This window comes from Podarcis cretensis, assembly GCF_951804945.1.
Source record: "Podarcis cretensis genome assembly, chromosome: 8".
Lineage (NCBI taxonomy): Eukaryota > Metazoa > Chordata > Lepidosauria > Squamata > Lacertidae > Podarcis > Podarcis cretensis.
Genome location: NC_137177.1, coordinates 5,377,493 through 5,390,659, shown reverse-complemented (window position 1 = coordinate 5,390,659; position 13,167 = coordinate 5,377,493). Strand labels below are relative to the sequence as shown.

At 52.8% G+C, this 13,167-nt stretch overlaps 2 protein-coding genes and 1 long non-coding RNA gene across 3 annotated transcripts in view; 2 read left to right on the top strand and 1 right to left on the bottom strand.

Annotated features, from left to right (window-relative positions):
• Positions 1-857: 857 nt before the first annotated feature.
• Positions 858-2,778, bottom strand: LOC307221402. Its single transcript, XR_013841371.1, has 2 exons — positions 1,871-2,778; positions 858-1,661 (listed from the first exon to the last, which is right to left on the bottom strand). It is a non-coding gene; the product is annotated as an uncharacterized lncRNA (long non-coding RNA).
• Positions 2,779-2,802: 24 nt separating this feature from the next.
• On the top strand, positions 2,803-8,785 carry HIPK4 (homeodomain interacting protein kinase 4). Its single transcript, XM_079985522.1, has 2 exons — positions 2,803-4,744; positions 8,211-8,785. The coding sequence occupies exons 1-2, from the start codon at positions 3,098-3,100 to the stop codon at positions 8,391-8,393; spliced, it is 1,830 nt and encodes a 609-aa protein (XP_079841648.1). The 5' UTR covers positions 2,803-3,097; the 3' UTR covers positions 8,394-8,785.
• A 3,655-nt stretch (positions 8,786-12,440) lies between these two features.
• The window catches only part of PLD3 (phospholipase D family member 3), a 32,492-nt gene continuing 31,765 nt past the window's right edge, over positions 12,441-13,167 (top strand). Inside the window, 1 exon segment of the mRNA XM_079985491.1 lies at positions 12,441-13,166. Coding sequence (XP_079841617.1) covers positions 13,070-13,166 — 97 coding nt within the window. The 5' untranslated portion in view covers positions 12,441-13,069.

Here is a 13,167-nt window from a genome sequence, read left to right as displayed (position 1 = left end):
GGGAACCCTCCACCTCTGAGGAGAAAAAAGCCCTTCTTATTATCCTCCTTCTTAGGCCTCAGACACAGAGAGGGGCTTTCCCTCCTTGCCTCCTTTGCCTGTTCTGGCCGCTTGCCTGGGATCTCCCAATGGAGAGGCCTCCATTGGGCCAACACGACAAGGAGAGAGGCTGCCCTGCAGAGGCAAAGCCATCATGGCAGGAAGGCAGCTAAGGACGCCCCATGAGCGCTGGCACCCAAAGGTGCCGCCCTCCTTCAGCTGGGAGGAGAGAGCATGAGAGCCACAAGGCCCACAAGGGAGCCATGGCATCTCAGGGAGTGGCTGGGGCCTCCGGAAGAAACAAAATGGCGTTCCTGCCTTTTTCGGAAAAAGGCGGGAAACACCATTTGGCCCTCCCACCTCCATGGGCTCCTCCTGGGCCTGCCTGGCCATGTGGGGGGTGGAATCCAGCTGCCCCCAAACTCTTCCCTGCCCCAGGCAATGGGGGGTGAATGAGAAGCTGGGAGGGGGAGCAGCCAAGAGGGAAACTTGGGGGGCAAACTCCCTCAGGAAACAGGACGAAGGAGAGGATGAGGCCAAGGGAAAATCCTCACAAAACCAGCAACCGTTTCTCTCAGAGACTTGAAGACCCTGCCTGTCTCCAGAAGGGGAGTCATCCCCATCTAGTAAAAGACTCTATGGAGGCGCTATATGTATTTTTCTTTTGGGGTGAGCTAGCCTGACCAAAAACCCCTCACAGCTATGGGCAAAGGCTGGCTGGGGGGCCTCCCAGCCTGACCCACTGGAGCGGCAGAAGGGGTTGGGTAGAAACCGAGGGCAGGCTCCCTCAGAAAATGGTGGCCTCTCCTTCCTCAGAGGTCTGTTTGTTTGTTTGTTTGTATTTTAAGAAATATTTTTATTTGTCCAAAGATATACAAAAGTTCACACCGAATACGAAGTTATCTTTTAATGATACAGCAGAATAAAAGTGCTTTTACAATCTAATCTTTTTAAAAAAGGAACAGTAGCAAAAAGAAGAAAGGGGGAAAGAAACAGAAGAGAGAGAGAAAAGAAAGAAAATGGAAGGGAAAAAAAGATTTAAAGACTTCTGGTTCTCTGTCCTGCAGCTAAATACAGTATCCACTCATTAACCTCCAACTATTTTATTATCTACAAGCCAGTGATTTTTTCAGTCTTCAAATCCAGATGTCACAAGTTCATTTTCTCTTTCATGCAAAAAATCCACAAGGAGATTCCAAACCTTCGTAAATGTCAATAATGATTTTTCTCTAATTAAACACATTAGCTTTGCCATTTCAGCTAAGTCCAATCATTTTCTCAACCATTCCTCTACAGTAGGTAGAGCTCCATCTTGCCATGTTTGTGCATATAACAGCCTCGCTGCTGTAATCATATGTTGGAATAATCTTCTACAGTCCTTTTCCAGTTGTGCTTCCTTGGAGGTTTTTAAGTAGATTTTGGATGGCCATCTGTCAGGGGTGCGATTCTTGCATTGCAGGGGGTTGGACTAGATGATCTTTGAAGTGCCTTCCAACTCTGCTGTTCTAGGAGACTATGAAAGCACAGAGCAGGGCTTAGCACTGCTGCAGGAAAAAGGCTTGGGCCACGAAAAGTTCACCTGTTACTGGAATTTTAAGGCATCATAAATAATACAAATGTTCCTAAGTGCATAAGGTAAACATACATGTGCACAAACCACATGTCTGAAAAGGTACATGAGAGCAAGACCAGGGTCATCTTTAGGCCCCAGTTATAAGACTCCCTCTAACGCAGGTAGAAGGAAGCTCTTGACAAAAACCTTTCCCAATAGGCGGAGTTCTGTTCACTTGCTAATCCCTCAAATCCACTAACAGACAAACTTCTCACCAACCTCAAAATTTAGTTCCAATTAGTTCCTGCCTCCACTCATACTTCTCTGGCAAATAATGAACCTAGGGGGATACTGGGTCCCTTGATGGGGAATTGGGCTGTACAAGCCAAGCCCAAAATTTTGTCTAATATCAGACTCGAGGAAGAAGCCACCCTCTTTAGCAGAGGCCTACCTTGCACCTGGGGAAAGGAGTTGGGATACTCAGGGGTAGAAGCGGGGGAGGCTTTGGCCTGCAATACTCACTCTTCTCCCCTGCAACAAAAGTGGAAGGTCGAAGTTACCTTGGGGCTTAGCCACACTTCCTCTTGGCACTGTTTCCCCTGGGGGAAACCGCTCTCTGTCAGCGCAAATGACAATTTGGGTTCCCCCCAGATAGCCATTTGTGCCGAATTATCACTAAAGAGCAGTTTTTCCCTAGGAAAGGGGAGGCACAAGCGGAAGTTTGGAGGAGCCTTAGGCCCCGCAGCCTACTATGAGATGTGCATCGATAGATAGGAAGCTGTCTCATAATGAGATCATTCATCCACCTAGCTCAATATTGTCTAAACGGACTGGCAGCCATAGTTCTACAGGGTTTCTGGCAGGAACCTCTCCCAGTCCCACCTGGTGACACCATTGGGGAACCTGAGACCACTGCATGCCAAGAAGACGCTCTACCTATGACCGTTTCCCTTTAATAGCAGGTGCCAGTTTGGAAAGACCCCACATATAAACTGTAGGGATGGCTAAGTCGGGGCTAGAGATCCTTTGCTTTTCAGTCACACAACACATGCTCTGAAGGCGGTGTGGGTGTGGAAATAAAGGAAGAACTCCCACCTCCTTACAGATGTTCACCTGAAGAACCAAAGTCTTGGCAAGATGTCGTCTTCATCCCCATCCATGGACACTGGAGCCTCCTAAAGTGAAGGCTGCCTGCAGTACAGAATGGTCATATCTCAGGGGTCCTTTGCTAGTGCCTCCCGCTCCCCGATTTCACATTGGCAGGAAAGCATTTGCTAGCACAGGAAAAAAAGTGCTGTTGGGGACCCCCTCCATGGAGTCGCCTCCCTCCTCCCACTTCCATAACAGAACCTTCTCAACTTGGCAACTTTGGAACCGAGTGACTGTTGCATCATCTCTCGTTCCGGAGTCAGGCCGGGGTTCTCTTGGCTCCAGGGCGCGGCTGAACCTCTCTTTGCAAGAAGCCACGTTGCACCCGTGTTCCTGAGCTTGGGCGAGCCCAGAACGATGGTCACAATCGAGTCGGAATCGGACTTCTACGACGTGTTTGAGATCCTGGGGAAGGGCACCTTCGGGGAAGTGGTGAAGAGCTGGAAGCGTAGCACAGGCGAGATGGTGGCCATCAAGATCCTGAAGAACGACTCCTACCGGAGCAGGATCATCAAGAACGAGCTGAAGCTTCTGCAAACCATGTCTGAGGTGGACTCGGAGGAGTCCCACATTGTCCAGTTCCACGAGTTCTTCCACGACGAGCTCAAGTTCTACCTGGTCTTCGAGCTGCTGGAGCAAAATCTCTTTGACTTCCAGAAGGAGCACAACTTTTCCCCGCTGCCCGTCCGGCACATCCGGACAGTGACCATACAGGTGTTGAGGGCCCTGGCCAAGCTGAAGGAGCTCTCCATCATCCACGCGGACCTGAAGCCCGAAAACATCATGCTGGTGGACCAAGTCAGGTACCCTTTCCGAGTCAAGGTGATCGACTTTGGCTCAGCCAGCATCTTCAACGAGGTGCGCTACGTCAAAGAGCCCTACATCCAGTCCCGCTTTTACCGGGCGCCCGAGATCCTGCTGGGCCTGCCCTTCTGCGAGAAGGTGGATGTCTGGTCCTTGGGCTGTGTGATGGCCGAGCTGCACCTGGGCTGGCCCCTCTACCCTGGCAACAACGAGTACGACCAGATCCGGTACATCTGCGAGACGCAGGGGATGCCTAGGCCCGCCTTGCTCAATGCAGCCAGGAAGGCTCACCTTTTCTTCAAGAGAAGCCAGCACCCTGAGGTGGTCAACTCCTGGCAGCTGAAGACCCCGGCGGAGTACCTGGCCGACACCAAGGTGAAGTCAGTGGAGAGGAGGAAGTATGTGCTCAAGTCCCTGGACCAGATGGAGACGGTCAACATCCACAGGATGATCTACCCGGACACGGAGGCCCTGGCCGAGTACTTTGACCTGCGCAGCATGGTGGAGCTCATCAAGCGCATGCTGACCTGGGACTCACACGAGCGCATCACGCCTAGCGCTGCCCTGAAGCACCCGTACGTCTCCACCCAGCCGCTGAAGCAGAACTATGACCTTACCCAGTACTACCAGTTCTGCCTGCGCAGCCTCCACGAGTCTCTGCCCAGCCACAGCAAGACAGAGGAGGAGGCGCAGCTCTACAGCGCCATGGAAGAAGAGCGTTTCTACTCGGTGCGCGACAGTTTCCAGGAGGAGAACAGTGCCCATGGCATCCAGAGGACCACCAGCCAGATGGATGACCTCAGCATCGCCGAGGCCGGCCAGGAAGCACCCCTGAAGGTGTGGGGAGAAGGGCCCAGCGGGGGGCTGTATGAGCCGACCCACCCCGGGCCCCCGGAGGCAGCATCCGGCCGGCGCAAGCCTGTCCTGCAGAGCCTACGCTTGCGCCAGGAGCAACCGCAGCAAGAGCCCATCCCGGCCTACTATCGGAACCGCCGCGGCAGCCCCCGGCACCGCAAGGCGTCCCACCATGCCAAGCCAGACCCCACCTTCGAGAACCTGATCCTGCTGGGGCAGTACTCCCCCGAGGAGCCCCCCACGTGGGAGAAGGAAAGCAACGCCAGCACAGCCTCCCTGCCAGAGTCCAACGCCAGGGAAGACCCCGGCTACCCCAGGGGCTTGATGCTTTCGCCCACCGCTCAGGTAACGAGGGCTGGGGAGAAGGGGCCACAGCAGGGCGGGGGGACTGACTTGCAGGGGGTCTCGGAGGAGGCTTGAGCCCAACAGTTGAGGCAATGGATGGGTCTCAGCTGATGATGGGTCTTGGGGAAGAGTCATGGCTCAGGGCAGTGCATCTGCATTGCAAGTTCAATCGCCGAAAGCATCTCTGGGTAGGGCTGGGAGAATCAAAGAACTGCAGAGTTGGAAGGGACCCTGAGGGTCATCTAGTCCAGCCTGCTGCAATGCAGGGATCTCATCCATGACAGATGGCCACCCAACCTCTGGTTAAAAGCCCTCAAGGAAGGAGAGTCCACCACCTCTCATGGGAGTCCGTTCCACTGTTGAGAGCCAACACTAGAGGGCTATTGCTGCTGGTCCGTGTGGACAATACTGATTAAGATGGGCCAAGATGGTCTGACTCGGTATACAGCTGTGTTCCTCTTCCTGTGTACCAAAGTAAGAGTCCAAGGTGTGTCCTCAAGTGTTGGAACAGGGCCACCACCAAGCCTCTGGAGCAACTTCTGCAGTGGGCTGAGTCAGGAGAGTGTGCACCTGTGAAGGAGGAATGAAGGGTCTCCAAGGATCCAGAAGGTGCTGGAAGGTCCCTTGGAAACTCTGGCAATACTTTAGTTGCCAGGGTTAGGCTCCCTTTCCCTCCACCCAGATAGAAAAATCAGGCTGCCCACCTGCTCTCAGACCAATGGTGACCCCTTTTGCCCCCTGTATTGCTTTGTTGCTTTCCACACGTGCCCCCTTGGTTCCACGAACTTGCCCCTAGTGCTCCCTACCCCACCTGATTAGAAGCATTATTCAGACTAGCGCTTGGTATGACCCCCATACAAATTATAAACATTCACAATTTATTCAAAAGCCACTTACAACTATTTAGCTGAATTAATTTAGCAAAACTGATTATCTTTTTTTTTTATAAATATTTATTAAGATTTTTTTAAAATACAAAATGCAAAAATAATAAACAATATAACATGAGTCATAACACATTTTTCAGAACTTCTTTGGACTCCCTCGCGTCTCCCACTCCCACTTACATCGTCATAAATTTTTCCCAGCAATTTATCATCTTTATTTATATTCTTAAATTTTGTTCAGTTAATTTGATCTATTCTCCACAAATTTTATGTTTCCCTCAATCTCACTTATCGTCAATTTCAAATCTAATTCAATGGTAGGCAATTATTTATGATCTAGCATCCTTCTTAATCTTCAACCAAATTACAATACTTTTGTAGATAAGTCTTGAATTTCTTCCAGTCTTCTTCAACCCTCTCTTCTCCCAGGTCTCGAATTCTGCCAGTCATCTCGGCCAGTTGCATATAGTCCATCAGCTGCATCTGCCAAAATTTATTCAAAAGCCACTTACAACTATTTAGCTGAATTAATTTAGCAAAACTGATTATCTTGGTCCAGAGATGCCTGGTTTTCAAAATCTGACAGTCCTTTGGCAAGAGTCTTGGGTACCACATTCAGCAAATTCAGTAAATTCCTAACACGATGGATGGATGATATCAGTGTCTGGTTTAAAGATCCTTAGCAGGAGCCGTAAATCACCACCTCCAGCACCTCTCTGCCACCCACTTGCCTTTTAGCACCCCCACTAGGAAATTCTACTGTCTCCCCAGAGGGTGGGACCACTCCCTTCCTCTGGGAACTGTTGGTCTAGATCAAGTGTTTCTCAACCTTGGGTCCCAAGATGTTTGTTGCACTACAACTCCCATCATCCCTGAGCTCTGGCCTTGCTAGCTAGGGATGATGGGAGTTGTAGTTCAACAACATCTGGGGACCCACAGGTTGAGAAAGGCTGGTCTAGATCTTTCCTGCCTTCCAGACAAGCTTGAGCCAGGAGGAACCTAACATTAAAAGGCCAGGGTGAAGGAAGAGCACCATCAAAGTCAGGGTGGTTTGAAGGTGCAGTGGTCCCCCTCCCTCAGGGTCTACTGCCTTACAGGGAATCCTTTCACGGCATGTGAAGAGCAAGGTAAGGGGGCAGGAGCTTTTCAGAGCTTGGTTGTCAAGAGTTGCTCCCCATAGAAACAACTTGCCAGCCGCCTGCAGGCCTCTGACCTCCCCCTCCCACCCCAAACGCAATGGGGCAAGGGGTATTCCCAGCCTGCCTCCCCTTTCTGCCTGGCACATGGTGATTGCAGCACAGGTATGCTCCTTGCCAACCTGCCAGGACCACGGCTTCACTCATCTTGCTGCAGTTTTGGCTTGGGGGCCAGTGCTACCTGACAGCAGCTGCTCGGAAGCCTGGAAGTGAGGGTTAGGTGGTGTTGTGGTTAGAGTGTTGGGCTAGGACTTGGGAGAAACCAGGGCTCAAATCCGGCCCCCCCACAACTCGGCCATGATGCTGATCTGGGGCCAGGCACTGTCCCTCTCAGCCTTGCAGAGTTGTTGAGGAGATTAAATGGAGGGGAGAACGATGAACATCACATTGAGCTGCCTGGAGGAAAGATGGGCTATTAAAATGAGTGAACGAGGCTTGGAGGTAAACGGCTGAGAAAATTATGTGAAGATGGAAATAAATGGGGGTGCGGTGGGGAGTGAAGCCTGACACCAGGCAGGGAAAAAGCAGAATTTCTCCATCCCTCAATGATGGTGAAAAGGATACAGATGTCCTATTATCACAAAATCCAGGTGAGATTCAGGTCACAGCGTCAGGTGTGGGGTGAAACCATCCCACCTACTCCAGTGAACCAGTGGGTCTTCTGGGGAGAGAATTATGTGCCAGCTTTGTGCTGCAGCAGCGAAAGAGGCAAAGCCCATCCTCTGGGAAGAGATGCAGAGCGAAACAAGTATCTCGCTGCTGTGAGCTGCGCATGGGCACATCAGGAAATGGGTTGTAGTTCCGACGGCCCCACTTCCCAGTGGGTATAGCAGAGCTGGTGAAAAGGGCCAACTGCCTTACTCCCCACCTCCAAAAACGGGACAGATAAACCAACAGGTGTGATAAGGTGGGGGAGTGTGTAATAGGGGATAATACGAGAAAAGGTTAGGGAGGAGGGAGGGCATATTATTATTATAGAAAGGTCGCAGTGCTTGGGACTTAAATTTAGAGAAAACGTAAGTGAAAGAAGCTTTTAAAACTATTCATGCTATGGGGAAAATTCATAATGCTCGATAGAGCTCCTGGGCCACTGGTCAGGGATTCTGTAGCTGTGATTCCAGCACTGCAGCGGGTTGGACTAGATGACCCCTGGAGGACCCCTTCTATATAGCTATTATCTCCAATCACCTAGAGCTACTGCTTCACAAGTGCCCTGAAACATATCCCTCTCCCTGCTGACCACCAGGGCTGCTTGCACCATGAGTGCAAAACAAAACACAGAACCACAGAGCTGGAAGGGACCCCCATAGCCACCTAGCCTGCAGGGAACCGGGGGCTGGCGTTGGGACGTGGGTAACGCAGTGCCGTCTTTCTCTTTGGCAGAGAGCGCAGCCAGAGGTGTACGAGCCAGCCGCCCAGCTGCCTGGGCCCACCAGCTGGCTGCCGAAGGAGAACTGGCTGGCAGAGCACGGCATGGAGCGGGGGGCCCTCAAGGCAGTGCTGCACACTTCCCGGAACCGCCACCAGCTGCAGCCGTACCTGCAACACATCACCAGCCACCACTGACCCCGCGGGCCCTCCCCACCCCCCCACCCCGGAAGAGGGCAGGCGCAGCAGAGAGATGGCCCCAGCCGGGAGCCTTCGAAACAGATTCCTTTGTAGCCACTAAATATATAGACTGTTCCTCGCTGCCCAAAGCTACTTGCTTTAATAAAAGCCACCTTACTCTTACCGAACTATGCGGAGCCCTGATGGCAGTGCGACAAGGTGCACCAGGCTGGATGGGGCGGAGGGGGGGGGGAAGTCCCCTCTATTCCAGAGCAAAAAAGGCCTGCCAGTCTGTCTTGGCAAACGGCAGCCTGCCCCCCCCCCCCACCGCCTCTATCCTCCCAGCAGCACCAGATGCACACAAACACACTTGACCACAGCAATAATAAACTCTTTATCCAATTGCAGAAGGCGTTGGCGGCACATTTGTCTAGCAACTGGTCCACGCCCCACCCAGACCAATGCATGGCTCCCCACCCAGGGCGATGGAAGGGTCTCAGTCCCACGGGGCAGCTTCTGCTTTTTAGGCCAGCCACTTCCTTGTGGGCCCCATCAGCCCATCTGCTAGCTGGGTGCTCACTCCCCCACCCTCACCCCATGGTGGTTCAGACCGGCACAGCTCCTTGTGGGGCTGCCTATGGGGTTTGTGACCAGAGGCTTTTCGCACCTGCTGCATTGTCCCACTTGCAACACAACAGCCTTGTGTTGTACACAAAAATCTGCCCTTTTTTCCCTTATGGGATATCCAAGAGCCCATATAGAGTCCTTACAAAGGTTCCCTATTGGTAGGAGAAAATAACAGAGGCCAACCAGAGAATATTGAGAAGCAAAGCCTGATCTTTATTGATCTGTTGCAACAGGGTCCTCACTCACCACACGCAGGAGGGAGGAGGAACCTTGAACCATGGCACGCAAGGCCTTATATAGACATTTGAAATTCCCTGCCCTGGAGCTCAAGACCACCCCTCCATACATCATGCACACATCACTGAAGGGGTGTAGTTCAAGACCCCCCAGATACATCATACCTACATCACAGAAAGGGCGGTCTACAGCAGAAATCTGAGTGCTATGTTTACCTCCTGTCTGCCAGGTTACCTGTTTAATGGTCACTTGATTGGATTGCCTGGGGAGCCTGGCCAGTCTTTTGTAATGATAGATATACTTAGTTCCTGAGCCAGGTCACAGGCTCACACCCTATTCATATCTTAAATGTGCCCTTAAGACAGGATTTGTGAAGGGAAAGACAATGGGGAGGCTTTTCCATTTTCCTTTGACCTTGCAGAGGAAACATTTGGGAATCAAAAAGGGTTTCAGGTACGTGCTTGGTTGGTACACTTATGACCTCAAAATTCCTATCACACCTGCAGGGCTACCAGGGGGCACCCAGTACTCCTCCGTTCAACCAACATCCCTGCGGTTTACTTAGGAGTGTAGAAGCAGCCCACACTCTCTCCCAGACCTCAGGAGGGTGTGATGGTCACTTACAACTGCAGTCCTGAATTCCCAGTAGCCTGAATGCCAGGTAATCCTAAAGCCCTGAGGGTGACCACTGCACACACGTTTCAGCCTCAAATTCAGGCACTTGCTCGGGAATAAAAGGAAATGGAAGGGGGAAGCAGGCAGAAGGGAAAGGCAGAATATGAAATAACCTGAGCACTGCCTCTGCAATGGAACAAATCCAAGCCGATCCACTACACTCCTTGTTCAAGTATCAGCAAGGTGGGTTGACCTCACAGTTTTTATTGTTTGACATTTTATTATGTTTTTATATTTTGCTGGAAGCCGCCCAGAGTAGCTGGGGAAACCCAGCCAGTTGGATGGGGTATAGATAATAAAATTATTATTAATAATATTATTATAGAAGACCCTGCCTTGGATCCCTGATGTTGGAAAAGGAAAAGGATCCCTTGATGTTGGGAGGGGCAGGAGCTGAAAGAAGCAGCCCAGCTTCGGAAAGACTCCTTGCTCCCTTTCTCTTGGGAGGAGGTGACTTTTGGCTCCCTGTGGTTAGGTTTCTCAATCCCTCAGGTACTCACTTTAAGTGCCCTCTTTGCATATGAAGAGGCTTGGCAGGAGATCCCTGACACACAGGAATTGTGGGCAGCTGCCCTTTCTTTGCAAGTGCGTTGGCAGGCAGCCACAGAATTATTAGAAGCATCGGTTGGAGGGGACCCCAAGGGTGATCTAATCCAACCCCCCGAAGTGCAGGAACCTCAATTAAAGGATCTATGGCAGAGGGCCATCGAAGAGTCCTGGCAGGGAGAGGGTGTGGCAGGCCTTGGAAATGGCCTCTCTGGGGCACACAGAGAGAAGGAAGTTGCCCTGAGAGGAAAGAGTCTCAAAGATGCGCATTCCCAGCATGTTTGCACTTCCATTGCAGTGATGTCTACGCTGGCTTGGTCCAGGCTGCAGAATGGAAGATAGCAGGATTCCCAAGGTGGGCTCTGTGGCAGCGGCGTAGCGTGGGTTGTCAGCACCCGGGGCAAGGCAAGTAATTTGCGCCCCCTAACCCGGGGCAAAGGGACGCAGGTGGCGCTGTGGGTTAAAGCCTCAGCGCCTAGGACTTGCCGATCGAAAGGTCGGCGGTTCGAATCCCTGCGGCGGGGTGCGCTCCCGCTGCTCGGTCCCAGCGCCTGCCAACCTAGCAGTTCGAAAGCACCTCCGGGTGCAAATAGATAAATAGGGACCGCTTACCAGCGGGAAGGTAAACGGCGTTTCCGTGTGCGGCTCTGGCTCGCCAGATGCAGCTTTGTCATGCTGGCCACGTGACCCAGAAGTGTCTCCGGACAGCGCTGGCCCCTGGCCTCTTGAGTGAGATGGGCGCGCAACCCCAGAGTCTGTCAAGACTGGCCCGTACGGGCAGGGGTACCTTTACCTTTACCTTTAACCCGGGGCAAGGCAAGTAATTCGCGCCCCCTAACCTCTAACCTGCCGCCGCTGCCAGCTTCTTCTTGCTGCTGCCTGGGCTGGGGTATTTACGGTAAGGTAGCCACGGCGGCGGGTCTGTGTCAGGTGATCTGAGGCGAGTTGCCGCTGGCACTGCCGCCCAAACGTCGCCGCTTGCCCGGAGGAGGAGGAGGGCAGAGAGGCGAGGAAAATGCAACATGGCCCCGCAGCTGCAGCAGCAGTGGCGGGGCTGTGAGGAGGGGCTGCCTGGTGCGCCTTCTGCGGCCCTGACGCGCGGGGACCGCGGCGAGTGCTGAGAGCCGCTGCCTGCCGGACACCTTCAGCCTGGACGCGCGCACAGCTCGTCGGTTCCGCGAGACATGGGGCTCTGCTACAGCCTGCGCCCGAGGCTCTTCGGCGACTCCGGAGGCGGCAAGCGCGCCCCCCCCCCCCGATGTTGCGCCCGGTGCGGCCGGCCCCCCCTCCACCCCCCACGCTACGCCACTGCTCTGTGGGGAGATGGCGTCAGGCACCAGGCTCACTGGCAGACCAAGTCTGCAATACAAAGATGTCTGAAAACATGACATGAAGGCTGCTGACATCCATCATGTGGGAATCCCTTGCAGAGAACCACAGGGCCTGGAGACAGGCAGGTTGTGTGGCCATAGCCATGACCAGAGGAGGAAAGGCCACTGGGAGGAGCACAGAGAGAAGAAACGCCCTGGTGCATCTGCAGCAGCACAACCGGACACTTTCCTCTGCCCCGGCTGCAAGAAAACATGTCTCTCCCGTATCGGTTTCTGCAGCCACAGCAGGTGCTGTGATTCTCCAACGGTTTGACTTCACCCCCGAAGGTGCACCCTCTCAAGACAGACGGATGCCAACCATATCTCATACTTTCCAGTTAATTTCCCCATCACATTTTTTGTGGGGGTGGAATTGGTTGCTCAAGAGCCCTAAACCTTAGTTGCAGAACCTGAATTTGCCAGTATGGGATTGAATCCCACCACGAAACAGCGACAATCTGGAAGCACCCCTACATGCTGGACAGGTTAAATTTTGGTATCTATTATTATTATTGGATTAGAGGGCAACTCTCGCTTCCTGCGGCTTCCAGCAACTGGTTTTCAGATATACTGTACTGCTACCTTCGACTGCGGAGGCAGATCAGTTTCCAAAATTGCACGGCCATTGCCATTTGCAAGTGACACAAAGAGAGCACTGCAGACGAGGGGGAGCCCAGTTTCGATCTGGGGTACAGGAAGGACCCAGAAGAGCCAGGCAAAAATCTCTGCAGGCAGAATCAAAGAAGAAACTAACGCAGCAGTTCTCCTCCCGTCCTCGTCGCGGCCACCTAAGAGTTAATAGAGCATGGGGAGGTACCATCAGACACCTTGGGGGGCGAACGGATGCAGAGCAGGGGATTCTGACCTCTTTTCCCAGGGCACAACAACAAAAACCTCCACTCGCTTTTTATCCCATTTTATTCCTTACTATTCAGGGCTACGGGGCCCAGTTCCTTCCCTTGCCGCTTCAGAGTGCCCCCCTTCACTGGCTATAATGGTTCGTCCTGAGCGGTCGCGCCTCCCTTTGTCTCGGCCGTCCTGGGAAGGAACCATTCTCACAGAGGGGGGGAAAAAGGAATAGAAGAATTCGTTTTCCAAGGGCGGCGGTCAAAATCAAGCTGCCCACCCCCCGTCCGCCACAGAATAATTTTAAGTCAGGGGCATAAACTGGGAGCAGCGCTGCTCGGCTTTTCCGCGCTGTGAAGAACACGCTTTCGCCGTCTCCTCTCCCGAGGACAGATGGTACGGTCCCAGGTGGTGCTTAGGAGTTCCATTCAGGGGGCGGAGCCGCTGCCTCTGCTTTTAACTCGTTCTTTGCCGGCGAAGAGCTCGCAACC

What these genes read in the sequence shown, in the direction of transcription:
- HIPK4 (XM_079985522.1), top strand. Translation starts at nt 3,098, where the DNA reads ATGGTCACAATCGAGTCGGAATCGGACTTCTACGACGTGTTTGAGATC. An exon ending in TGCTTTCGCCCACCGCTCAG is followed by an intron (nt 4,745 to 8,210) that starts GTAACGAGGGCT and finishes TCTCTTTGGCAG; the next exon opens with AGAGCGCAGCCAGAGGTGTA.